At 39.9% G+C, this 24,253-nt stretch overlaps 2 protein-coding genes across 2 annotated transcripts in view; one reads left to right on the top strand and one right to left on the bottom strand.

Moving 5' to 3' along the window:
• Nucleotides 1-350: 350 nt before the first annotated feature.
• tstd3 (thiosulfate sulfurtransferase like domain containing 3) lies at nt 351-4,113 on the bottom strand. The gene is made up of 4 exons (XM_037785582.1): nt 3,827-4,113; nt 3,546-3,716; nt 2,322-2,481; nt 351-915 (listed from the first exon to the last, which is right to left on the bottom strand). Exons 1-4 carry the CDS (start codon nt 3,954-3,956, stop codon nt 858-860), a joined length of 519 nt encoding a protein of 172 aa, XP_037641510.1. The 5' UTR covers nt 3,957-4,113; the 3' UTR covers nt 351-857.
• An 836-nt stretch (nt 4,114-4,949) lies between these two features.
• usp45 (ubiquitin specific peptidase 45) overlaps nt 4,950-24,253 on the top strand; it is a 45,069-nt gene continuing 25,765 nt past the window's right edge. Inside the window, exons 1-6 of the mRNA XM_037784530.1 lie at nt 4,950-5,338; nt 7,864-7,974; nt 8,369-8,538; nt 9,597-9,697; nt 10,131-10,231; nt 23,800-23,951. Coding sequence (XP_037640458.1) covers nt 7,872-7,974; nt 8,369-8,538; nt 9,597-9,697; nt 10,131-10,231; nt 23,800-23,951 — 627 coding nt within the window. The 5' untranslated portion in view covers nt 4,950-5,338; nt 7,864-7,871. The remainder of the gene's footprint in view (nt 5,339-7,863; nt 7,975-8,368; nt 8,539-9,596; nt 9,698-10,130; nt 10,232-23,799; nt 23,952-24,253) is intronic.

Raw genomic sequence — 24,253 nt, 5'->3', positions numbered from 1 at the left:
GTGAGTTCTGTTTGGACTTTCAGCTCAAGCTGTAAAAGGGGAAGTTAACAGGGAACAAGGTCCACGGTCGACATGCTGTAGTAGAGGCATTCTTCTCTGGTGAAAACAAACACATCCATTATCGTGGATGACGAAGGAACCTGTTAATGTTCCCTGGAGGGTGGGTGGCAAATTCATACTGAGACACGGTGGATATTAGACACGGCCCTTCAATACCGTAGATCATCTTAGTCCCAGTGGCTGTCACCTCAGCGAGCCACCCTGTGCCTATTTATATCACAAATTATTCAAATAAATGTCTTCTTATGTTGCTTTTAATGACCTGATGGACAAAAAAAATACAAACTAAATTTCACTGTTAAACTATAACTTTATTTATTGAATGATTTTGGCAACAACTGCAGATGCATCTATGAGCAACAAGATATTTAATATTTACAACACATCAGTTTGACGTGTGGAACTTCATTTGAACTCACAGTCGTACACAGTTGAGTAGTCATTTGCATAGATAGTATGGAAACAAACGCTCTGTTCATTGTCTATTAATAGTTGTGGTAAGGTTTAGATTAGTCACTGGTTATATATTTGTCTCTTTAGAAGTTGTAAAGGGTTAATAAATAGTTGTATGATTAAATCAATTTACGAGTAACTTCAAGTAACATTGCAGTTTTTAAAGTTTTTCAGCATCTGACGTGTGACGTGTTGATGTTTTCTCTGGTTTCAGTCTTTGGGATTCACAGATGAGGAAAACAACTTCAATCGCCGGCTCTTTAAACAAACAGAGGAGTGAATGAACTTTTTTAAAAACCCTTCACAAGACACCCTTTTTTTTTTTTTTTTTTTTTATCCCTGGATCAGTTCTCCTGTTCATTTTTCGACCAGTCTTGCCATCCGCCCAGGTAATTATGAATGCTGAAATGGAGAGAAAAAGGAAGGAAGTGAATGAAATGTTGTATAAACAGAGGTGCGTCAACAATGAAACTGCATCTGTGTTTGACTTCACTGGTATTAACACAGTAATACGCTGCATTTAATCATTACATTGTTAGCCCCTTGATCCAAAGAGCACTGCATGATGGGTAGGCATTATGCAACAACAGGTCAATAACCTCAAGTTGGAGAAACTTAATACTAACTCATGATGAAATATAACAGTCAGATAGAACATTCAGCTATAAAAAATGTACTGATACTGTAGCCTCTGCCCGGACTGTAAAAACACTTGCTTCCACGCTACCCTTACCAAATAGAAGTTTATTCAAGTGTGCTATTAGTATACTTATTTTAAACTAAAAATAAGAGGGTATACTTTCAGTTTACTTTTGATGTACTTATCAGAGATATACTTAAGTACACCTAGCTTATACTAACAAGTATAAAAAGTCTAAGTATACTTGGCTTATACTGACAAGTATACATAAAACTCTAAGTATACTTGGCTTATACTGACAAGTATACAGAAAAGTCTAAGTATACTTGGCTAATACTAACAAGTATACAGAAAAGTCTAAGTATACTTGGCTTATACTGACAAGTATACAGAAAAGACTTGGCTTATACCGACAAGTATACAGAAAAGTCTAAGTATACTTGGCTTATACTAACAAGTATACAGAAAAGTCTAAGTATACTTGGCTCATACTTGTACTTAATCTTTTGATCGAGATATATTTAAGAAAACTATGGTTAAGTATTCTTGCTTTAGAGACCCACAGAAAAGATTACTTGGCTTGTAGTTGTGCTTACTTTTAAAGTGTGTGAGAGTTTGTAAAGAATGTTTTGATATGAATTTAACTTCAATTCATCAAAAATTGTCTACGTTTTGGATTCTGCGTATCATCACAAAACATCAAGTCAAATAGCAAAAGGACCAAGTCTCTTTATTTAATACCTAAATCATTGGCTAAGTACTGCAAGTTAAAGTATACAAAGTATACTTTCATAAACTAAAAAGTGGGTTACAAGTATATACAAGTATACTTGCAGTGTAAAAACTATTAAACTAGTAGTTTACTGAGAGTACTTTAAAGTGTACTTTCATAAACTAAAAAGTGGGCTACAAGTATATACAAGTGTACTTGCAGTGTAAAAACTATTAAACTAGTAGTTTACTGAGAGTACTTTAAACTTTAAAGTGTATTTTCATGAACTAAAAAGTGGGCTACAAGTATATAACAGTATACTTATTCACTTGTAGTATAGTTCATAGTATAGTTGCAGTAGTATACATGACTATGATAGTTCAATAATTTGTGGACTTAACGATGAGTTGAGAAGGAATGACTTTGACAGATATATGCCAGGGAAACATGTCTCACTCTTTGTATCCCAGCGAGGCGGCTGTGTTGAACGCTGTCTTGCTCCTGACTCCTGCCAGACAGGTGAACACTATGCTGTCTGTCTGCTGGGGCATCTCATCACCGTACTTCTCATTGAACTCTTCCGGACCCAGCTGGAGGGCAGTGTCCACCTGTCCCACTGCAAAAGAAAGAAAGAAGCACAGACAGCTCAAGTATGGCCAGTATAGTACGTTAGATATGTGCTTTAAGGTAAAACAACGCTTTGGCAGGTCTGGTGTTTATGGGAACTGTTGCAAGTAGCGTCAAAGGATTGCTCCGAGATACACTTATCAGGATCATCTAAGGAATGTTAACCTTGAAGACAGTTGGGAGGCTCGTCCTTCCTCATACAATTTACCAAGTTGTCTGCAGGTGTCATCCATGTTGGAATCTTTTTCATTTTACTGGGAATGTATGAAGATATTGTGACGATATTGTAGGGTTAGTGCTTTTACAAAATATTTTCACAATGAGATTTGTTTTTATAAATAATGATCAGTAATGTGGATATAATGACTAAGTGGGTAAAGGCAAATAATAGAAGAGCTAGAACAGTGCGGTGGGTTCAGAAAATGATATCCCTTTACTGTAACGCAGCCTTCAAAACCAGGAAAAGACAATATTTATACCATAACAAGGACACAAGGGCCGATAACAGGAAATCTTTCCTGCCTGATGCAATAACACTGCAACACCTCACCTCTGTCTAACAGAGAACTCTCAGCTTTATCGTTTTTTGTCACAACCACAAACTCCATCCTGTTTTAGCCCTGTAATAAATGCTGCTGACCGTCTTGGCCAGGTCTCCCTTGGAAAAGAGGTTCTTAATCTCAATGGGACTAACTTGGTTAAATAAAATAAAAAATAACACCATATTTCAATATCCAAAATCTAAGACGATATCTAGTCTCATACCACGATATCGATATTATATAGATCTATTGCCCAGCCCTAGAACGTAATATTCAAGCAATCTTTCAATTAAATAAGCTCGCCACAATAAAAAGGCCTGCAATTATAAACTGAGACAGAGTAAAACCAAGCAGTTTGTGTGACAGACTTAATATGATTCAGGACATTCCTTAATGTGTTAATGACCCACAGACCTTCTACATTTGGTCTAACAAGTGGGTGCAACGTTACATCACTGCCTTTCACACACAGTTTCTGTGTATTTTGTTTAGGAGGAACAACAACACTCACGGGGAACGTTAATGGAGCCGGGGATGGATCCGTACTCCCGGAGCTCCCAGGGCTCTCTGACATCTATAACTACAGCTTTCTGTCCAGCCAGGAGCTGCTTCAGCTGATCATAACTCACATCCGAGCTGCTCGGCGGCGCTGAGCTCAACCTGCGGAGCAGCAACTCTGTAGCTGGAGAGCACAACACAAAGCAACCCAGACACATCAACAACTTCAACACATGATAGTGAGCACAACCAGCTGACATTGCCTTCAACACAACAGCTAGATGTGAAGCTCACTTCTGCAGCCGTGCTGATTGTTGACAACCAGGCTGAACGCGGAGCCTCGTCCTCCGCGGAGCTGGACGGTGCTGCTCCATAACAGCCGCGGAACAAGCCCTGCAAACCCGCAGCACCTTCTGAGAGCCATCTGTGACTAGTTACACCCTATTTTACACTCTATATTTACACTCAGTCCACATAAACCCCTAATTACGCAATAATAAAGAGCCTACTGCGCGTAACAGCTGCTAGAATAAACCACCACTGTTCACCCTGTATACATTGACCTGCGCATGCGCAGAAGAAGACGGATCCCCTAAAGGACAAAACACCTTTCACTTGTTATCAAACGCCAGTCATTAACCTAATATTTCAAAGGTCAAACCTTTGTCAGCACAAATAAGCGCTATGTGCCATACGTAGCTAAAACTAACACACTAAAGACTTATCAGATATATAATATATGATGCATTCAATGTCATGGGAAAGGGGATAGTGATAATCACACGTCTGTCCAACCTTTACTATGAAAAGAGCCATTTCAGGCAAAAAATAAATAAATAAATCTGTCTGGAGCTGCAAAACATTTGAGTATTGTGATGAAGGTAACACAGTTTATAGTCTAAGTATATAGTATATAAGTCTAATGCAGTGAGGGCCAAAGAGCAAATGTACTACGGAGTATTAGGGCCACATTTAGGGAAAAAAAACATCTGAGATTTACAGAATAAAGTCATAATATTACGACTTTATATAGTCAACTTTTTTTTCTTAAATTTATTACTTTATTCTCGAAATCTCTGATTTATTTTTTTCCCTCAATGTGGCCCTTATATTCCGTCGTACCGTCGTACATTAGACCTACAACAATGATAAATAAAAATGTAAATGTAAACAAAAAACAGTTATTCATTTTTATAAATCCACAGGGAGCCAATGGAGAGGAGCTTAAGAGCCGCATGTGGCTCCAGAGACGCAGGTTGCTGACCCCTGGTCTATTCTCATAATACATCCATGTCCCATGCCCATCCCATATTCCATGTGTGTTATAAAAAAGCTCTTCTTCCTCAGAACATGTCATCACAGAGATAGAATAGTATCATATGATACCGGTATATCTCTATGCCTGTGACGATTCGCCTCTTTTCGCGAGATTTCCCAATGTACGTGAACGCAGCATACGGCCAAACCGAGCCTCCGTAGTGCGTCACATGTTGACTAGGTTAGCTAGGTTAGCTCGGTTAGCTAGCTGATGCTACCGACAGCTTGGAGAAGATTAGCAAGTCAAAGACAAAAACGAACAATTATCAAGATAATTGTGCTGCTGTTGTCGGCACGCTGTACTTTGCTTTGACATGCCTTAATAGCTCCGCGTGTAGTTGGATAGAAACACACCTGTTAATGTTGTATTTATTGTGACAAGCTAATGTAGCTAGCTTGTTTGCTAGCTAGCCAGGAAGAGCTGACATCTCCCTGTTGGCTTCAGGTGAGCTGACACAGTCAACATACTGTAGGAGCTGGAATAAAGAGGTGAGTCCAGACAGCGTTTTACCCCCCAAACAGAACTGTGGACAAGTAGTTAATTGGTTGTTTAAATGTCTTTGATAAACGACATAAAGGCCTGCTATACTCTCATCAAGTTGACCTGTCTGTGCTGACTGAGGCTTCTTAACCGTGTTAGTGCACATTACTGGGTAACTTATCCTTAATATAGTAGCTATCACCTGTTATTTTATTTGGCTGGCTATGTTTAGTATCAGTGACTTACTATGCAGTCTGTTAGTATTTGGACAGTTACTCATTTCTGTTGTTTTGGCTCAGTACTACAGTGGTTGAGAAATGGTAATGTGCCTTTCACTCTATCACCAGGAGACTACAGTCCAATACAAGCACTGAGTGAGTGCATTGAAAAGTCAATAATTGGATGTGCCAGAATTTTCTTCAGCTGAACAAAGACAAAACTGAGGTCGTAGTTTTGGGAGCCAAAAAGGAAAGAGTAAAGGTTTAGTGCTCACCTACAGTCTGTAATGTTAAAAAGCTCGGTCTTGGTGTAGTCATGGACTCTGACCTGAGCTTTAACAGCCATATTAAGATAATTACAAAGACAGCCTTCTATCACCTGAAGAATATAGCAAGAATTAGAGGACTGATGTCTCAGCAGGATTTGGAAAAACTAGTCCATGCATTTATCTTCAGCCGACTTGACGGCGTCTTTACTGGTCTTCCTAAAGAATGGATCAGACAGCTGCAGCTGATTCAGAACCTGCTGCTGCTAGAATCCTCACTAAGACCAAGAAAGTGGATCATATCAGTCCAGTCCTGAGGTCTCTACACTGGCTCCCTGTCTCTCAGAGAATTGATTTCAAAATACTCCTGCTGATTTACAAAGCACTAAACGCTTTAGGGACAAAATACATTTCTGATATTCTGCTATGTTATGAACCATCTAGACCTCTCAGGTCGTCTGGATCAGGTCTGCTTAGTGTCCCCTGGATCAGGTCTGCTTAGTGTCCCCACAGTCAGAACTAAACATGCAGAAGCAGCGTTCAGTTTTTATGCACCAAATATTTGGAACAAGCTCCCAGAAACCTGCAGGACCGCTACAACTCTGAGTTCTTTTAAATCAAAGCTTAAAACTTTCCTGTTTGCTGCTGCCTTTTATTAAACCAGATAATGATCTTATACTGCACTAGAGCTTTTACTCTTGTGTGTTATATTCTATTTTAGCTTCTATCCTAGCTTTTATTTTAGCTTGTTTTTATTTTCTAATCTTTAATTTTTTTATAAGTGTTTTAATTATGTCTTAATGTTCTTTCGCACTTTGTCACAATGCTCTTGAATGTTTATGTAAAGCACTTTGAATTGCCCTGTTGCTGAAATGTGCTCTACAAATAAAGCTGCCTTGCCTTGCCATGCCTTTCAGCTTTAAAGATGCTTGAGGGTGGATCCATGTATATACAGTAGGGTGAACAGTGTAGAAACGGTTTCAAACATGACCCCCCAATTTGTGCACATGCCAGCAGGATAATCATCTTAAACCTCCAAGCTACCATGGGATTATAAGATACGAACAGTGGGATATTATTGACTGGCAAAGTCATTCACCTGAGCTGTGTTTCAACTGATAAAGATTTAGACTGAAGTTTTAAATCCCCCCAAAACAAGCAAGAAATGAACATGGCAAGCACCAGTACAGGCCTGATATCACCAGGGAAGATACCAGGCTGATATATGTAGGATGTAGACCAGACATTGGTTGCGTAGGATTTGCAAGTTTAAAAAGATCTTTAATCAAATTTAGGTTCATTTGTCAGCTAATTTTGGTTTCTTAAAAGTGACACTATGTATTAAAAGTGCTCAGAGATCAACTGATGCGAATGTTAACACCCTCAAAATAACACTTAAAGATTGCTCACAGTAATTAATTCATTTTAGATCCACTATAATGTAGAGATACCGATACCAGTATCGGAAATACTGCCCAAATTCGGTATTAGGTATCGGCCAGTACGCCAGTCTATGCACCGATCCGATAATTTATTAACCCAGAAAAAAAATTAACTTGTTTAACTTGAAATCAGTTCTTCCTCTTCGCTTAGCTATTCTTCATTCTCTGTATGTATTTGTTCCTGTTTTACAAAGGGTTTAACCTAAGCCGGGCCATACAACAAAGATAGTAATCATATCACATCCATACATGGTCAGTAGTAAACAGCTTTTAAATATTATTAATAATAACTACATCATTTTTAAACACACCGGTATCGAATCAGTACTTAGTATCGGCCGATACTGCAAGTTCAGGTATCGGGAAGGAAAAAATGGTATCTGAACATCTCTACTATAATGTGTTACTGTACAGATACTCATGACTGCACTGTCGCTGGTTTTCAAAGTACTCTGTGCTACAATAAGTAAAATGATCATGGCAGTTATAGACTAGTGCAAGATTTTCTACATTCAAGTATCTTTGTTGAAACACAGAGCTATGAAGAGGTAGTTTAATTGTGTATAGCAACACCTACAGTATGTTTGTCCTCCATCTTCCCATTCAGAGCTCCAGATGCGGCTAAAGGACCCCTTCTCTTTGAAAGCCGCCGATATGACTAAGCGGACTAATAAACCGAGGAAACCTCGAGATGAGGAATCATCAGATGAAGTCAGTGGTAAGTCACTGAAGCAGTACAGGGCACCATACTGTTGAAGTTGGTGCTGTGAGTTTTGATTTGGCGGCCGAGCACAGTGAATGGCATTAACTCTTTAGTAATGCTCAGAAAGCAGGGTACGGTTTTATGACACATCATAGTACTTGTAGAAATGTTAATCAAGTGATTTACCAAGTACATTCATCCTCAGCCCTTGACTGTTTCCAGTATTGGAAACACAGCATTGGTTTCACTAGCTAAACTTGTAATTTTTTGTCTATTTTGTAGATAATATTATACATTTGTAGTGCACCTTGTCTTCCTTTCAAATCATAATGACTCAGAGTAATAAACTGGTCCCTAAAAGTGACTGGAAGGTAAAATTGTCATTACAGCATAATGTGTTTTTAATCAGGGTTGACTTGCCAGCATGTGAGTAAAGCAGTGGACCTGAGCTCAGTGAAGAAATCAGTGCTCTCCAACGTGTGGTTCGTGTGCTCTGAGTGCCTAAAGGAGAGGACCATGATCGATGGAGAGCCGGCAGCATCCCATGACATCCTGGTGTGCTTAAAGTGTGGCTTCCAGGTAAGAATTGTTTTAGTTGTTTACACAATGTAAACACAATACATTATGTCATTTATTTACTTTTACTAGTGCACTACTGCCTGGGGAACCAAACAGCTATAGATTTATTATGATGTTTAGATAAATAGATTACTATTCTAACTCATTGTACCCCAAAGTTACTCAATGCCCCCAAAGCACACAACTGTAAGCCTATACTACTTACTGTGTACTTCTACTTCAGAAGAAAACATTGTAGTAAAGTGCCATGTCAGCGAGCCACCAAATCATTTAGAACAAATTTAACTGGCACCCACATTACAATAAATTGTTGACTAGTGAATTATTGCGTCAGAAATTACAAAGAGGCAAGTTTCTTTAATTAGAAGAATTAAACCTACGTGTTCTACAGTGAAATGATGACAGATAAATCTTGACATTTTTTTCCAACAGCACATGGTTACTCTTAAATGTTGACGACTTAAAGGGCCAGTGTGTAGGATTTTTAAGGGGATCTATTAGCAGAAATGGAATATAATATTCATAACCATGTTCTCATTAGTGTGTAATCACCTGAAACTAAGAATCGTTGTGTTTTGGTTAGATTTTAGAAGTTTTAGCTTAAAATGAGCCCTTCATATCTACATAGGGAGCGTGTTTTACAGCCATGTTTGCACCAAATTCGACAAAGCACTCCACAGGGTCCCCAGCAATACACCCGCCAAGTGTGAAGTAAATCAGATGAACGGTTCTTGAGATACGTGAAGGACATATAGAAAGTCAGACTGACAGACAGAGATTCCTGGCTTCATAGTTAGATAACTGACACACATAGTTATTGTTTTAATTAGACAAATACCTTTGTAAATCAAGTCACAAGGCAAATGCATAAATAGGTACATACAGTACGAATTGTATTATAGATTGCCAAAAGTCTTAAAAAATATTATAGCTCTAGCTCTCCCACATGCAAATTTGGCTTTGGTCTTTTAAACATGGGTATATGTGCACTGTGAATGTATGTTGTGCATGTTTACAAAGATTTTCAACAAAACAAATTTAAATCAACTATCTTCCAGGGTTGCAACCAGTCAGGGATCCAGCACGCTGTCAAGCACCACCAAGCTTTCCATCCAGAGTCTCACTGCATCACCATCAGCTTGAGCACGTGGAAGGCCTGGTGAGAAACCTCAAACTGCTTTATTGTAAACTGTAATGAAAAGCCAAGACTGCACACAGGGCCACTGTGGTTCAACTTGGGACGACACGTGTCAAGATGCCGCCAGTGTGTGGGCTTACATAGAACACAATAGGTGTGGGTGTTTTGTGTGACTCATTTCATACACTGAAGGTTTGTGTTGTCCAAAAGTCTTCCTGATCTTGGCTACCACAATTTACAGGGCAGTTTCAGTTCCAAACCAATGTATTATTATACTTCATTTCACTCCATTATTATATTTGCTTGTGTGTATAAATGGTTTTACACTTCAGCCAAGTAATTCTGTTCTCAAATAATAGTTCAGTTTAACAATAGTTTCTTGAGGGTTTTTTAAAATTCCACAGTAACTTAACGCTTTTCTGTGTCTGTCGTTGACACTGTCTCATTGTTACAGGTGTTTTGAATGTAACGAGGAGCTCTCCACTCACTGCAACAAGAAGGCTTTGGCTCAGACCCTGGACTTTTTACAAAAGCACTCTGTCAAGGCAACATCAGGTAAGGTGTTTGGCAACATCCTGGAGGTCTCGCTCCCTCCTGATGGAAAAAAAGCTTTTATTACACACGTGTTTCTTCACTGCAGGTTCAGCAAGGCTGAAGTCAATTCATGAGGAGTTTTATACAAACCTTTAATTTAGCAGCCAGGTCAGTTAAAGTAAAAAATGATTGGCCTTGAACACAGACAACCTCTAATGATATTAATACTAGGGCTGTCAATCGATTAAAATATTTAATTGAAATTAATGGCATGGTTGTCCATAGTTAATTGTGATTAATCGCAAATTAATTGCACATTTTTTATCTGTTCAAAATGTACCTTAAAGGGAGATTTGTCAAGTATTTAATAGTCAAATATTGGAAATCAATTAACAACACACAACAATGACAAATATTGTCCAGAAACCCTCATAGGTACTGCATTTAGCATAAGAAATATGCTCAAATAACATAACACATTGCCATAACATGGCAAACTGCAACCCACCATGCATCAACAGCTGTCAGTGTGTCAGTGTGCTGACTTGACTATGACTTGCCCCAAACTGCATGTGATTATCATAAAGTGGGCATGTCTGTAAAGGGGAGACTTGTGGGTACCCATAGAACCCTTTTTCATTCACATATCTTGCGGTCAGAGGTCAAGGGACCCCTTTGAAAATGGCCATGACAGTTTTTCCTCACCAAAATTTTGTGTGAATTTGTAGCATTATTTAACCTTCTTTCCGACAAGCTAGTATGACATGGTTGGTACCAATGGATTCCTTTGGTTTTCTAGTTTCATATGATACCAGTATCTTCACTAGATTTAAAACGTAGCCCGCTATAACCTAAAAATCACAAGTTGCGTTAATGTGTTAAAGAAATGAATGGCGTTAAAACAAATATGCGCTAACATGCTAACGTGCTGACGGATTCAGTGTTTTGTGTTTAGCTGGGCTTGACCAGGGAATATTTGGTTAAAGCAGATTAGTGATGCTATTTTTTAGGGGTGTAAATCACAAATTTCATCACAAAACAATATTATATTTTTTCTTTGGACAACAATAGGATATTTGCTGATATCAAAGTCTGCCATGATACGATTTTGATTCAGTTCAGGAGCCTGTGATCAATATGCTTATTTACAATCAGTTACAGTTATATAAACTCAAAAAAAGCAATAAAAATATGATTTGACAATTTTATTTCTGGGCGCTGCGGGCAGGAGGTGCGCTTGGATGGAAATGGTGACAGATGTGCCATGGGAATTTCATAATAAAGGCGTATCTTAAAGATGATGATATGTATCAATGTTTTCACTTTGCATCGATGATATTGGATCGTTGATAATTGAGTTGATATATTGATCCAGATCGATGTAACACCCCTAGTGTTTTGCCCTCAGTATTCTCCGTGAAGTTTGCTGGCAGTGATGAGCCCCGGTGCATTTTACGTGGAAGGAGCACTGCGCCAGACTCTGTTTTGAAAAATAGCCTTTTAAATGCTTGATTGCTTGTCAGCAACCAGTCATATGGTAACAAAGGAGGCAATTTGGCCTTGTGTGCTCTGATTAATTTGGCAGGCAATTAACACACAACAGTCATAATGTTGTTTTAATGAAAACTCCTGGCATTTTCTCCTGTTGTTACCACTGTTTTGTGGAGAAGGAAATAACGGGAGTGACAGGCGAACCAGCTTTCAAAGTGACATATTTTCTTTTTAAGTCAGTTTATTCTTGATCTAATTTATGTCGATGTGAAGAGTGGTTCATGTGGACTTTGAAAAGTGACTGATACATATTTAAAGACACTTTGAGAATGGAATTTAACATGGTTTAATTGTGTCCTCCCCACCCCCGGCCCCGGCCCATCCGCTAGGCCAAAGCAGTCAACCTAGGGGAAACACCGACCATGACTGTATACCAGACTATTACTAGCTGTCTTGTTACTAGATCCATGACTGTTGAACAAAGTGACCTGTAATACAGGTAAATTGGTTGAAATGTGTTCTTATCAGTGATCCACCTCCTTAGCAGGGATTGACTGCAGTACACCTACTCCCCCTGGTGGCAGTGGTCACCTGAATCCCTGGATTTAACCTGTTTTATCATCAGTGTAGAGACAGCCTACTGTACATATACATTATTAGGCAATACTGCAGTGTGACGGGTGAGACCACTCTGTGTTACGGGCATTATTTCTTCTGAATACAAGTTACTTCTCCTTTGATTTACTAAGCTGCTTAGGGCTTGCCAAGCCTTTTTTCACGCCTTCTAATGGTTCTAAAATTAGAAGATATCTTTGTCATTGAAGAGCAGTGTAACTGTCACTAAAGAGTAAAAAGAAACACATGACATACAGTATATGTTACATATTGCTTGATTTTGATGATTTTCCCAGTAAAATCATGTGAAGAATTTGAGTTGTGTTGCAGCTAGGGTTGTGAATCGATTAAAATATTTAATGAAGATTAATCGCAAATTAATCGTACATTTTGTATCTGTTCAAAATGTACCTTAAAGGGAGATTTGTCAAATATTTTATATTCTTATCAACATAGGGGTGGGCAAATATGCTTGCTTTATGCAAATGTATGTGTAAATGTATTACTGGAAATCAATTAACAAAACAATGACAAATATTGTCCAGAAACCCTCACAGGGTGGGTACCCATAGAACCCATTTTCATTCACATATCTGGAGGTCAGAGGTCAAAGGACCCCGTTGAAAATGGCTATGACAGTTTTTCCTTGCCAAAATTAAGTTTGGAGCGTTATTTAACCTCCTTCATGAGCTAGTATGATATGATTGGTACCAATGGATTCCTTATGTTTTCTAGTTTCATATGATGCCAGTTGAGCCTGCTACAACCTAGAAATCACAAGTTGCGTTAATGTGTTAAGAAATTAGTGGCGTTAAAGCAAATTTGCGTTATTATCCCGTTAACTTTGACAGCCCTAGTTGCAGCAGGTTGCTACTTTCAGTCTTATGTCCTCTCACCTTACTCAGGCCATCTGAGCCCTCCTTGCCCAGTTAGTCAACCATATAGATATTACCCCCCCACCCCCACCCCCTTTCCATACATACACACTCATACACCTTCTGTTCCTGCCTCCCCGCACCTCTCCTACTTTGTGCTGGCATGCTGAGAGGCCTCTTAACAGGCTGTAGCTGATCAGGGTGGTGGGCATCACCACTTTCGGTCTCACTGACCGCCTCACTTTAGCCCAGTGGCCAGAGGCCCAGTCAGGCTGGTCCCCAATCAGTCTCTCAGCCACAGCCTCATAGTCGCGAGATTGATGCTGTAGCAGCAACCCCCCCACACCCCCACACCCCTACCCTCGCCCCCACCCTGCACGTCGCATGACTGCACACATTAGCGGAATTAGGCGCTTGAGCGATGCTTCCCGGCTGGGTTCCCTGAAGAACAAGAGCAGCTGCGTGGGGTTCAAGCCACTGCTCTGTCTTTCTTTGTCTTTCCATCGCTATCTGTTTCTGTCCCTTGCTTCCTCCGTCGAGCCGCTGTATGTCTCACCACCTCTGGGCCTGTGTGCTGCACTAGTGGGAGCCAGGGTCCTCAACAAGTCAGAGCGACTGGATCCGAACAGCTGGAGCGCAATAACTCTCAGTGGACAAATGGATACACACATACGCAGAATGTTGAAAATATGGAAGCAAATATACTAATATATTTGTATTGTATGTTGGCCACTACAAATAGTTTTAATTTTCAGTATTCTTTCATTAGAATCAGTTGAATTCTCAGGTATTCTTTGTAACAGAGAGCACAAGCTCTCCCTGGAACAGGATCTGAATAACTTTTATTTGGCAAGCACATTACATACCTGAGGAATTTGCAGATTCTTCGAGTAAAATGTGTTTTTATATAGTTTGTGCGACTCGGCTACACCCAGAAACACAGTCTTTTGAGTTTTTAGGGACAAACAGGACCTCAGTAGTACAAGAAGAGTACAAGAAATGAACAGAAGTATTTAGAAATTACACATACTGTACAGTTGGTTGACAAATGTATACATTTTAGGGCTGACCTGAATGCTTCGATGCTTAGACCGTTGTCATGGTAATCGACCTCCACATCAGTATTTGAATGCTTCGTTTTTTTTATATGCAAGTTTGTAATAATAATGTATAGATGCCAAAATAGCCCATGAAATATGGAATAATCCCACATTATTCATGTTGAATATTAAATATTATTTGTTATTCTTAGGGATGCACTGATACGACTTTTTCAGTCTCAATACCGATAGCGATACCTGGGCTTTGGGTATCGCCCGATACCGAGTACTGATCCGATACCTGTGTTTAATTAATAAGCTGTATGCCTCACTGTGTGGAAGTGACTGGGATCATTCTTTTATGTGTGTTAGGCAACATCAGGCTTGACTTAAACATTGTTTTCCTAACAAAACGTAACATATAAATACATAAATATAACATAAATTTACTGAATTTCTATTTATTATTAAAATAATAAATCGTACACCAACAACTTGGCAAAAAAATCTTCAAAATGAACAGGAATTACAATTCAGGTGTTAACCGTTTTAATGCAACAAATTGGTCAAAACTTTAATAGGAATTAATATTCCAGTATATAATGTATACAGTATATAAACACAGAATTGAATTTAATAGATCAGCCCCATTGTCACCGATATCTGATCCAGCTATTTGAGTCAGTATCGACACGACATCTGATCCGGTATCGGTGCATCCCTAGTTATTCTCAGATGATTGCTGTTTGTTGTGTGCAGAGGTGCGTTTGTGATCAGTAGTGCGGTAGCAGCATCTTTCAAATATTTCTCATTGAAGCTTCAAAGCCCAAAAAATGGTATTCGGGACAGCCCTATTAAATAGAATATTTAGATAAAAATAGATAGATTCCACGTTGTTCTTTCAGTTTTGCTGTTTCTTCATCACAATATGTGGTTTTTCGACTGTGGATGAGCAGTTTGTGTGCATTTTTATATGTCCGTGTATTTGCAAAGCTGCCCTTTAGTGGACATGGTGTCAACTTTGGTGGGAAACGATCTGCTGAGCTGGACAGTCGCTGCCTACAGCTTTCCCCTTCGCCTCTTTAAATTACCTGTCACCTTTCCTGCCACCCAATTGTTCCACACCGGTCGGCCAAATGGGTATAGAAGCAGGCAGCCATTGTTGCAGCAAAATAGGCGGTTGTTGTCTGTTGAGGAGCTTGTGAAATTGCATTTCAGTATGAAGGCCATGTTTTCAGAAGAAGCTGCTGTTGTGTGTTTTTTTCCTATAGACCCCAAGCACAAAAGAGCCTCAGCAAGGATTTTTTTTTTCAGAATCTATAATAATTTTGTACAACAGCTCAGGGTAGAAAGAAAGTCGATTAACTGTGCTCTCTCACCATCAAGGCTTTCAGCTCAAGTACCAGAGTCCCAGTAAAAAGCGAATTGACCTCAGGGAGCTAGACTCCAGCTTGTAACACAGCTGTGGAGTCTTTGTGGAGCAAATTAAAATGTTGGTTCTGAATAGGCATCAGAGCTCGTTTCTCATTGGAATCTGTCAATTCTGTCTTGTTTTATGGTAGCAATTGTTATTAATTTCTATATTACTGCGTCATTATATTACCATACTGTGTGTAGAGTTTATAGAAACATAATACATTTCATTTCATGGATTCCTGACATTGTGTTGGTTGGGGAAAACATTTTGAAACAAAGGCTATATATATCTTTATTTAATATCTATATTTATTTAAGGGTCTGGCCCATCTTTCAAATACATTTGTGGGTTGTATAATAATGCAGAATTTGTGTGTGGTAGAGCTGGGTCATTTGGCTAAAATCTAGATTTATAAAGGCATTCTACAGTTTGTAAGTTTTAATTGTGTGAAAAATTACATTTTATAGACCAAACAATTTATCGATTAATCCAGAAAATAATCGACAGATTAATCGACAATGAAAATAATTGTTGGTTGCAGCCTTATTTTTTACAGCTCATTGTGCTGAATAGAGTGCTGTCATGGTGGGAAGGTTATCATATGCTTATATAACGGATATTTACTTTCTGTTTGTCTGCAATGCCTGTTTGATAGAGAGATGCTACATCTACATGTTAGAACTTGCTCCTAACAGAAAGTAATTTAATAAACAGTCATGTGTCCAGTTTGCTCCTGGGCTCAATTTCCCGAGATTGATATCTCCGTCGACTTGTCCTCCTCTGAGAGACCTTGGCTGAAGTAGATGATATGTGGTGTTGTATGATTACTGCACCTTTATCCATCTGGTTTCCTGCCTCTGGTTGTTGATTTTGGAAAACCGTAGTCCTTCGTTTACTGTCAGTTTAGCTCAGCCGAGTCAGCAGCCAGCAAGATGCTTGTCCCCTGGTGGTGCTTTCATGGAGGTAATCAAGGGTGATCCTGTCTTTATTCCCACCACCGCACATGAAAGTAGGCCAGATAGTGGGTAGCAAAAGCTGTGTGTGTGTGTGTGTCTGTAAGTAACATGGCACTGGGTCCTTTTGGCCTCAGATGGCAAAGAAACAGGCTTTTTGTGCCCTGCAGTCACAACAAATTAGTGAATTAATAAGACATTTGGTGTTGCCTGGCCTTCCTCTTGACTGCCTGCTCTGCATGAAGGGAGCTGGCCTTGAACCTCCACACTGCTGCACTGTGAGTGAACATGGAGGCATGAAGCCCACTGGCCATACGATTTGACGGCCTCTCAGTCCAACTGTGAACGAGATCAGGAAAAGCCACTAAAAGCCTTTTTATGGAAAATACATTTTTATATGCTCTTGTTTTTGGCTTTATTATATGAACAAAGTGACTAAAAAAGGGCATTGAGTTAGATCCTGGCACTTGTAAGAAGTAAATATTTGTGTAAAACAAACTTGAATATGTTGTGTTTATGACATTGTTTCATGGGCTTGACTTTTCTTACATGAGGCCTGGTGTTGCCCTTGCTTCAGCTCGAAAACAAATGTCAAAACAATGCAAACATGCATGACAGAACATTATGTCTTTTGAAAGATTTCAGGTAAGCTTGCGTGTTTTGTTTTTTTTCTTTTGCAAGTACTCTGAAAAAGTAAACAAGGCCCATGTTTCTTTGTGTATCTCTTGTTTGAAAAAAGAGCAGGGAGTGCAGGAGGTGTTGGTGTATATACAGACGTAGGCAAAGTTGTTGGTAACGTTCCGTTAAAGAGAGAAAAACCCACAATGGTCACTGAAATAACTTGAAACTGACAAAAGTAATAATAAATAAAAATTCACTGAAAATTAACTAAGGAAAATCAGATATTGTTTTTGAATTATGGTTCAGCAGAATCATTTAAAAAAACAAACTAATGAAACTGGCCTAGACAAAAATGATGGTAACATTAACTTAATATTTTGTTGCACAACCTTTTGAGGCAATCACTGCAATCAAGTGATTTCTATAACTCTCAATGAGACTTCTGCACCTGTCGACAGGTATGTTGGCCCACTCCTCGTGAGCAAACTGCTCCAGCTGTCTCAGGTTTGAAGGGTGCCTTCTCCAGACAGCATGTTTCAGCTCCTTCCACAGATGTTCAATAGGATTTAGATCCGGGCTCATAGAAGGCCACTTCAGAATAGTCCAATGTTTTGTTCTTAGCCATTCTTGGGTGTTTTTAGCTGTGTTTTGGGTCATTATCCTGTTTGAGGACCCATGACCTGCAACTGAGACCAAGCTTTCTGACACTGGGCAGCACATTTCGCTCCAGAATGCCTTGATAGTCTTGAGATTTCATTGCACCCTGCACAGATTCAAGATACCCTGTGCCAGATGCAACAAAGCAGCCCCATAACATAACCGAGCCTCCTCCATGTTTCACATTAGGTACAGTGTTCTTTTCTTTGGATGCTTCATCTCTTCGTCTGTGAACATAGAGCTGATGTGACTTGCCAAAAAGCTCCAGTTTTGTCTCATCTGTCCAAAGGACATTCTCCCAGAAGCTTTGTGGCTTGTCAATATGCATTTTGGAAAATTCCAGTCTCGCTTTTTTATGATTTGGTGTCCTCCTCGGTTGTCTTCCATTAAGTCCACTTTGGCTCAAACAGTGACGGATGGTGCGATCTGACACTGATGTACCTTGACCTTGGAGTTCACCTCTAATCTCTTTGGAAGTTGTTCTGGGCTCTTTGGTTACCATTCGTATTATCCGTCTCTTCAATATGTCATCAATTTTCCTCTTGCGGCCACGTCCAGGGAGGTTGGCTACAGTCCCATGGACCTTAAACTTCTGAATAATATGTGCAGCTGTAGTCACAGGAACGTCAAGCTGCTTGGAGATGGTCTTATAGCCTTTACCTTTAACATGAAGGTCTATAATGTTCTTTCTAATGTCCTGAGACAACTCTCTCCTTAGCTTTCTGTGGTCCATGTTCAGTGTGGTACACACCATGACACCAAACAGCACAGTGACTACTTTTCACCCTTTAAATAGGCAGACTGACTGATTACAAGTTTGAAGACACCTGTGATGCTAATTACAGGACACACCTTAGTTTAATATGTCCCTATGGTCAAATTATTTTACATCTTTTCTAGGGCTACCATCATTTTTGTCTAGGCCAGTTTCATTAGTTTGTTTTTTAAAATGATTCTGTTGAACCACAATTCAAAAGCAACAGCTGATTTTCATTAGTTAATTTTCAGTAAATTTTTATTTATTATTACTTTTGTCAGTTTCAAGTTATTTCAGTGACCATTGTGGGTTTTTCTCTCTTTAACGGAACGTTACCAACAACTTTGCCTACGTCTGTATATATGCGTGCATGTGGACAATCCTGAGCACCGTGATGCTTTTCCTCCACCCTGGGGAAAGGCTCCACAGTGTCACTGCTGCCCATACTCGGTGGCTGAGCAAGGAGGGCCAGGTGGTGGTGCCGAGTGCAGCACAGTCAAGCGTGGACGCAGCGCATGCTGACATTTGCCTTCGCTGACTGCTGCAGGGAGAGGAAAAATCTGCTTTTCCATATGCTTGTGCTCGTTGCAACCCTTCCCTCCACCCACTGCCTCATTCTGCCCCCCCGTCCCCGTCCCCAGTCTCAACCAGATGGCTCCCTGAACATTGTTTACCTTGGGTGACGGTCCCAGATGCAGAGTGTGTCCATCGGCATCCCCATTCCGCCCAGTTAGTTTCCTCATTCCTCTGCTCCCTCTCAGCTGAAGTGCCATTCGCAGCTCTTATACTCAAGTTACATTAAGTCTGTTGGTTTTCGTGGATCCTCTCACAAACACCGCAAGTAGACACACACACATTTACACACTCTTTCTTTCTCTCAATTACTTTCTCTCAGTTGTTCACACTTGTGTGAACACATCTCTTCACACCTTCTCAGTCTCACACCAAATCCAGAAATACACACATTTGTTTTCCTGATCAGGGCTGCAGTCCCCATCTCCACTTGTTTTACATGCATTGTGTGTGTGTGTGTATTGACATATGGGAGCTCCCTTATGGCTGCATATTGAAGATGGAAATAGGCCTCCAGATGTTGCCAGCACGGAGGGCCAGATGCATTTAGCACCACTGGGTGGAGCGCCACAAAAGCATGTCGTCCCGACAAGCTGAACCTCGCCCCTTCTTAGTCCCAAAACTACAAGACGAGCTTAAAAAGGCTCTATTCATTTCTCATCTGTGTTGAACATTTTTCAGAGGCCTGTTCTACGAAGCAGGATTCGGGGTTAGCGAGGTAACTTAAAGTTTAACCCTGGGTTTTTTCCGTCCTACAATGGTGGTTCACTTCTTACCGGTGTAGATCGCCATGGTAACTTATGCTGAACTGCTTCGGAGCAGGTTATGTTCCAGATAAGAGATCAACTCGTATAAAAGCACCGCCTACTGACCAATCAGAGCCCGGTGCGCAGATCGTATGATAATATTACATAAATATGAAGAAGTTTAAGTCATAATCCAGACCAAAAACAACAGTTTGAACTGACAAACGCAGAAAGAACAGCTGGCTGTATGCTGTGGGTGCTTACTGCTTTGAATTATGTTTTCATATTTATTTCGGGGACGCTGCTGAAAGAAGGCTGAAATAGTCATACACGCCACATACTTACTTGAATGTAATTTATTCTTCCAATTTATTGTGAAAGCTAATTTATACATCACCGCCTCATCTAGATGAATATATCTGACTTTTGAGTATTCCGTTAAATTAAGTATGTTAATTTACTCACACACATCGTCACTTTTTCTTTTGCCAGCTGTCTTTCCTCCATTTAACAGCTTCAATTGTGTTAATTTTAGTCTGGATTATGTGTTTAACTTCTTTATATTTGTCTAATAGTACAGTTGCTGACAGTAGACTTGTCCATGTCTGTGATTGGTCACATGCTGCAAACACCGCCCCTTTCATGTGAACGCGCTCGTAGCCAGACTGAGAAACCCTGGGTTGATTTACCAAGTTGATAACCACCGTCGTAGGACCGCTTAGCGGGATCGTGTTTGTTAGGGTTAGTTAAGCCAGATAACGAGAAGATACCCTGGGTATGTTGAACTCGCTTCGTAGTACAGGCCTCAGTTAAAGCAATGTAAATTTAAAACAGCACAGTTGGTGCAGCCATGAAAAATATAATAATACAGCAAACCTGAAAGAGACTATGCGTTGTATATGTGTATGTTCAAGTAAGTGTGTTTTTTTTCTTCTCAAATCTGTTTAACAGAAAAGTTGCCCTTTAACCCTAATTCTATTGAGTGGAATTTGATTGAGTATAAAATGCAAATTGCCAGGCCACGAGAGAAATGCCTACGGTTCACATTCCGCCAATGTCCTTGGCCTTGAAGAGGAGAAGCTTGCGGTATAGCGGCCAGCAGTGGCGTTACCACCGCTGCAGGTTGAATAGCTTTTTCAATAAATGTGATGCGCGAGGAGTGGTTCTATGAATTGAATATGTTCAAGGGCAAGGCCATTGTATGTTGAGGAGAAGAACGGTGAGAGTAGAGGTGCAGGTTATTCGGATGATTATGATGGTTTACGGTTCAATTGAATTTCCTAAGTTTGGACATAAGCGGGTTCAGGCCAGTGACCTCGCTGGCAGCCTGCTCTCTTGACTGGCTTATATGGGTGAAGTACTCATGGACCAAACTCTTTTTGTGTTTACCAGCATTTAGTTGATTCCTCTGCAGCCTGCAGGCCTTAAGGTACTGCCATCATCCCTGTAAGAACTTGCCATTTTGCACTGATACGTCTTATTATGTGCTTACAGCAAAGGAACTTGTAGGATAATTTACTAGAAAACCCATTGAATTATATAAGAAAATAATAGCACTTTTATCGATCATTGAAATTGTACAACAATAATATTCTAATGAATGTGAAAATATTCTTCCTCCTTTGACTTATAATTTTCTGAAATATATTAAAGAAACCATTTGAATAATTTTTCATTATATCATGTGGCTATTCAGTTGCGGCGATGGAGCAGCTACTGTTGTGCGTTGCAATCTCCTCTTGTTGATGTATTGAAAGATACTCCAATGTCTGAGATTTAATTTGTGAAAAATCTTTCTTGAAATCTCAAGAAACTTTGTAACGAGAGGGTGGAGCTAAGTACAACGAAACGCTGAATAAGACATTTTTAGGCGACCAAAAATGTTACAATTAACTTTCATGAACAGAAAGCACACTGTGAAAGGGTGGTAGTGACCTGTAATTCACAAGGTAGCCCCCGCCCTAAAGCGTCCCCTGCTTTATGGTCTATTTGACTCCAAATGGGACCATAATTTACTAAATGAACATCATGCTGTATTGAAGAAGACTTGAAACTAGCGATTGACACCATACATCATGTTTACAATGTTTACTGAGGTAATAAATCAAGAGAAAAGTAGGCTCATTTTCTCATCTATACAATCAGACTTATTTTTGTAACCAGATGAGTCTGGCTGTTAGAAAGAATGCAAGTTTAAAGCACTTCCACATTGGCTTCACTTCTCAGAAATGGACGTTGCCCGTTGGTGAATAAATACCAGTGAGTTAAAGTTACCGTATGTTGTGCCATAGAGATCATAGGGACCATGTATTACTATACTGAGCTCATGATATCCTGCATGAAGCTAAATGCGTGGGATTTTCTGGATCTGTCAAACTTCTCCAATATCACATTGAGTGAACACCTCTCTGCCTCAATTAGCACCTTCTAACTTATCTTCCATTCGTTGCTTCACTCGTCTCCCTCCCTTAACTGCAAATCCATTAGCACCACCTCCATTTCTTCATTCTTTCTGAACGTAGTGTCATAGTGTTACAGTGTGTTCACACACAGACATTTTTGTCCCAACTGCAGCTACCAATTTTACATAGAAAGCCGTGAGAAGTCTAGTTATTATTTATTGAAGTCTTTAAATTAATGTTACCTTTGCAAACTCTTTAAATCATCCATATTTTGTCAAGCCTGCATGAGAGACATGTTTCAACTCTGTTACTTTTTATAGCTGAAATTTGTAGTAGTGTTTTAGCAGATTCCAATACACTGAAATTGCATATTTGGTTCTACATTGTTATATTATCTCTGGTTGTTTTTCTGACTTAATTATACTTTAAGTGTGCTCTGTGAATGTGCAGGATGACAATGTGAATCTTAGAACAGGAGTCTCTATCAGCAGATACTTTATACTAACTGGCTCAGTGGCAAAAAAAACTAATGACAACACCCATAACTTGTTGCACATAAACCACTGCTCAGAGCTAATGTACCTTTTTGTTTCTCCTGACCAGTATGACACTTTAATAACAATGTAAAGTTTAGGAGAATGTGGGCTGCTCTTTGACCCCAAAGAGTGGCTTTAACCTCCTTTTAAACTTGCTGACAGGTCATGCTTTTGGCTGAATACGCATCATTCCTTTTGACACAAAAATGTTGTGCACCACTCCTTTTTCAGGATTCCTTACTAGTTAGCGAATCAGTTACTACTAACACGTGTCAGTAACACAATTATTGGTATTGAGTCATCATGGCGGTGGCTCTTTTGTTAGCTGCTGGCACGCCATCAGCTCGCACATCTACACTACCTACTCTAGTCCATCCCCCAGCAGACTATCTGTATGTCACCGTCAGATTCTGACCATCTGTGTCTGAGTTTCTGTTTAAGGTTAGTTTTCATTGGTGATCAGGAGTAACAGCTGGCTCTGGAGAGCCATCTCTCTAACCCCAGCCCCCACCCCTTCCTCACTAACCAGCGGAAACTTCTACAGCTGTCATCTGCTTTCCCAAATGACCCAGCATTCCTTCCAGCTGCCATTCTAGCACCCTGCTCCCAGCCCCAGTCTCGCTGCAAGGCTAAGCCTAATGTTTCCTGCAGCCAGCCGCAATCTCAATTCAAGGGAGGCCGACTTCTACCCTCAATCTCAAAATAAACTGCCAACTCAGCCACCATCTCAGCTTCATCTTTAAGCTTGGCTGCCAACAAGTCATATTAGCCAAAAATAACCATAAAGTAAATTCAATGTCAATGACAAACACACCCCCTCCACACACACCATATCCCCCATTATGTATTGTTTTTGAGTTTCTACTACTGTGTATCGCTGACCTGTTTTGTTTTTCTTTGTTCCAGGAGCATCACCCAAGATCATCAAGCTGCAAGAGGACCCATCAGATTATACTGACTCGTCCAAAGGCAAGAGTCCAGCCACCAACAGCACCTTGGTCCCCGTCAAAGGCATAAATAACCTCGGTAACACCTGCTTCTTCAACGCCGTTATGCAGGTTGGTTTAACTATGAGTCAGTTCAAACATGAATATTTTCTGTTTATGTGTGTCTCTATACTGTTAGGGCAGAAACTAATATGAAATGTGTTGCAGTTATATTACTATTTAGTCAGAATGAATACCTTAGGAAATAACAGAAGTAAGTGTGATTAAAGGGATGCTTATAAATCTGAAGCATGACCACATTATTTTAAAGGAGCAGTGTGTAGGATTTGGCGGCATCAAGCGGTGAGGTTGCAGATTGCAACCAACTGGAACTTCTTCCATGTGCCAAGCATTTACAAGAAATATGGTGGCCG

This window comes from Sebastes umbrosus, chromosome 11 (assembly GCF_015220745.1).
Source record: "Sebastes umbrosus isolate fSebUmb1 chromosome 11, fSebUmb1.pri, whole genome shotgun sequence".
NCBI lineage: Eukaryota > Metazoa > Chordata > Actinopteri > Perciformes > Sebastidae > Sebastes > Sebastes umbrosus.
Note: the sequence above shows the minus strand (reverse complement) of the source record. Positions and strands in the feature narration are given on the sequence as shown.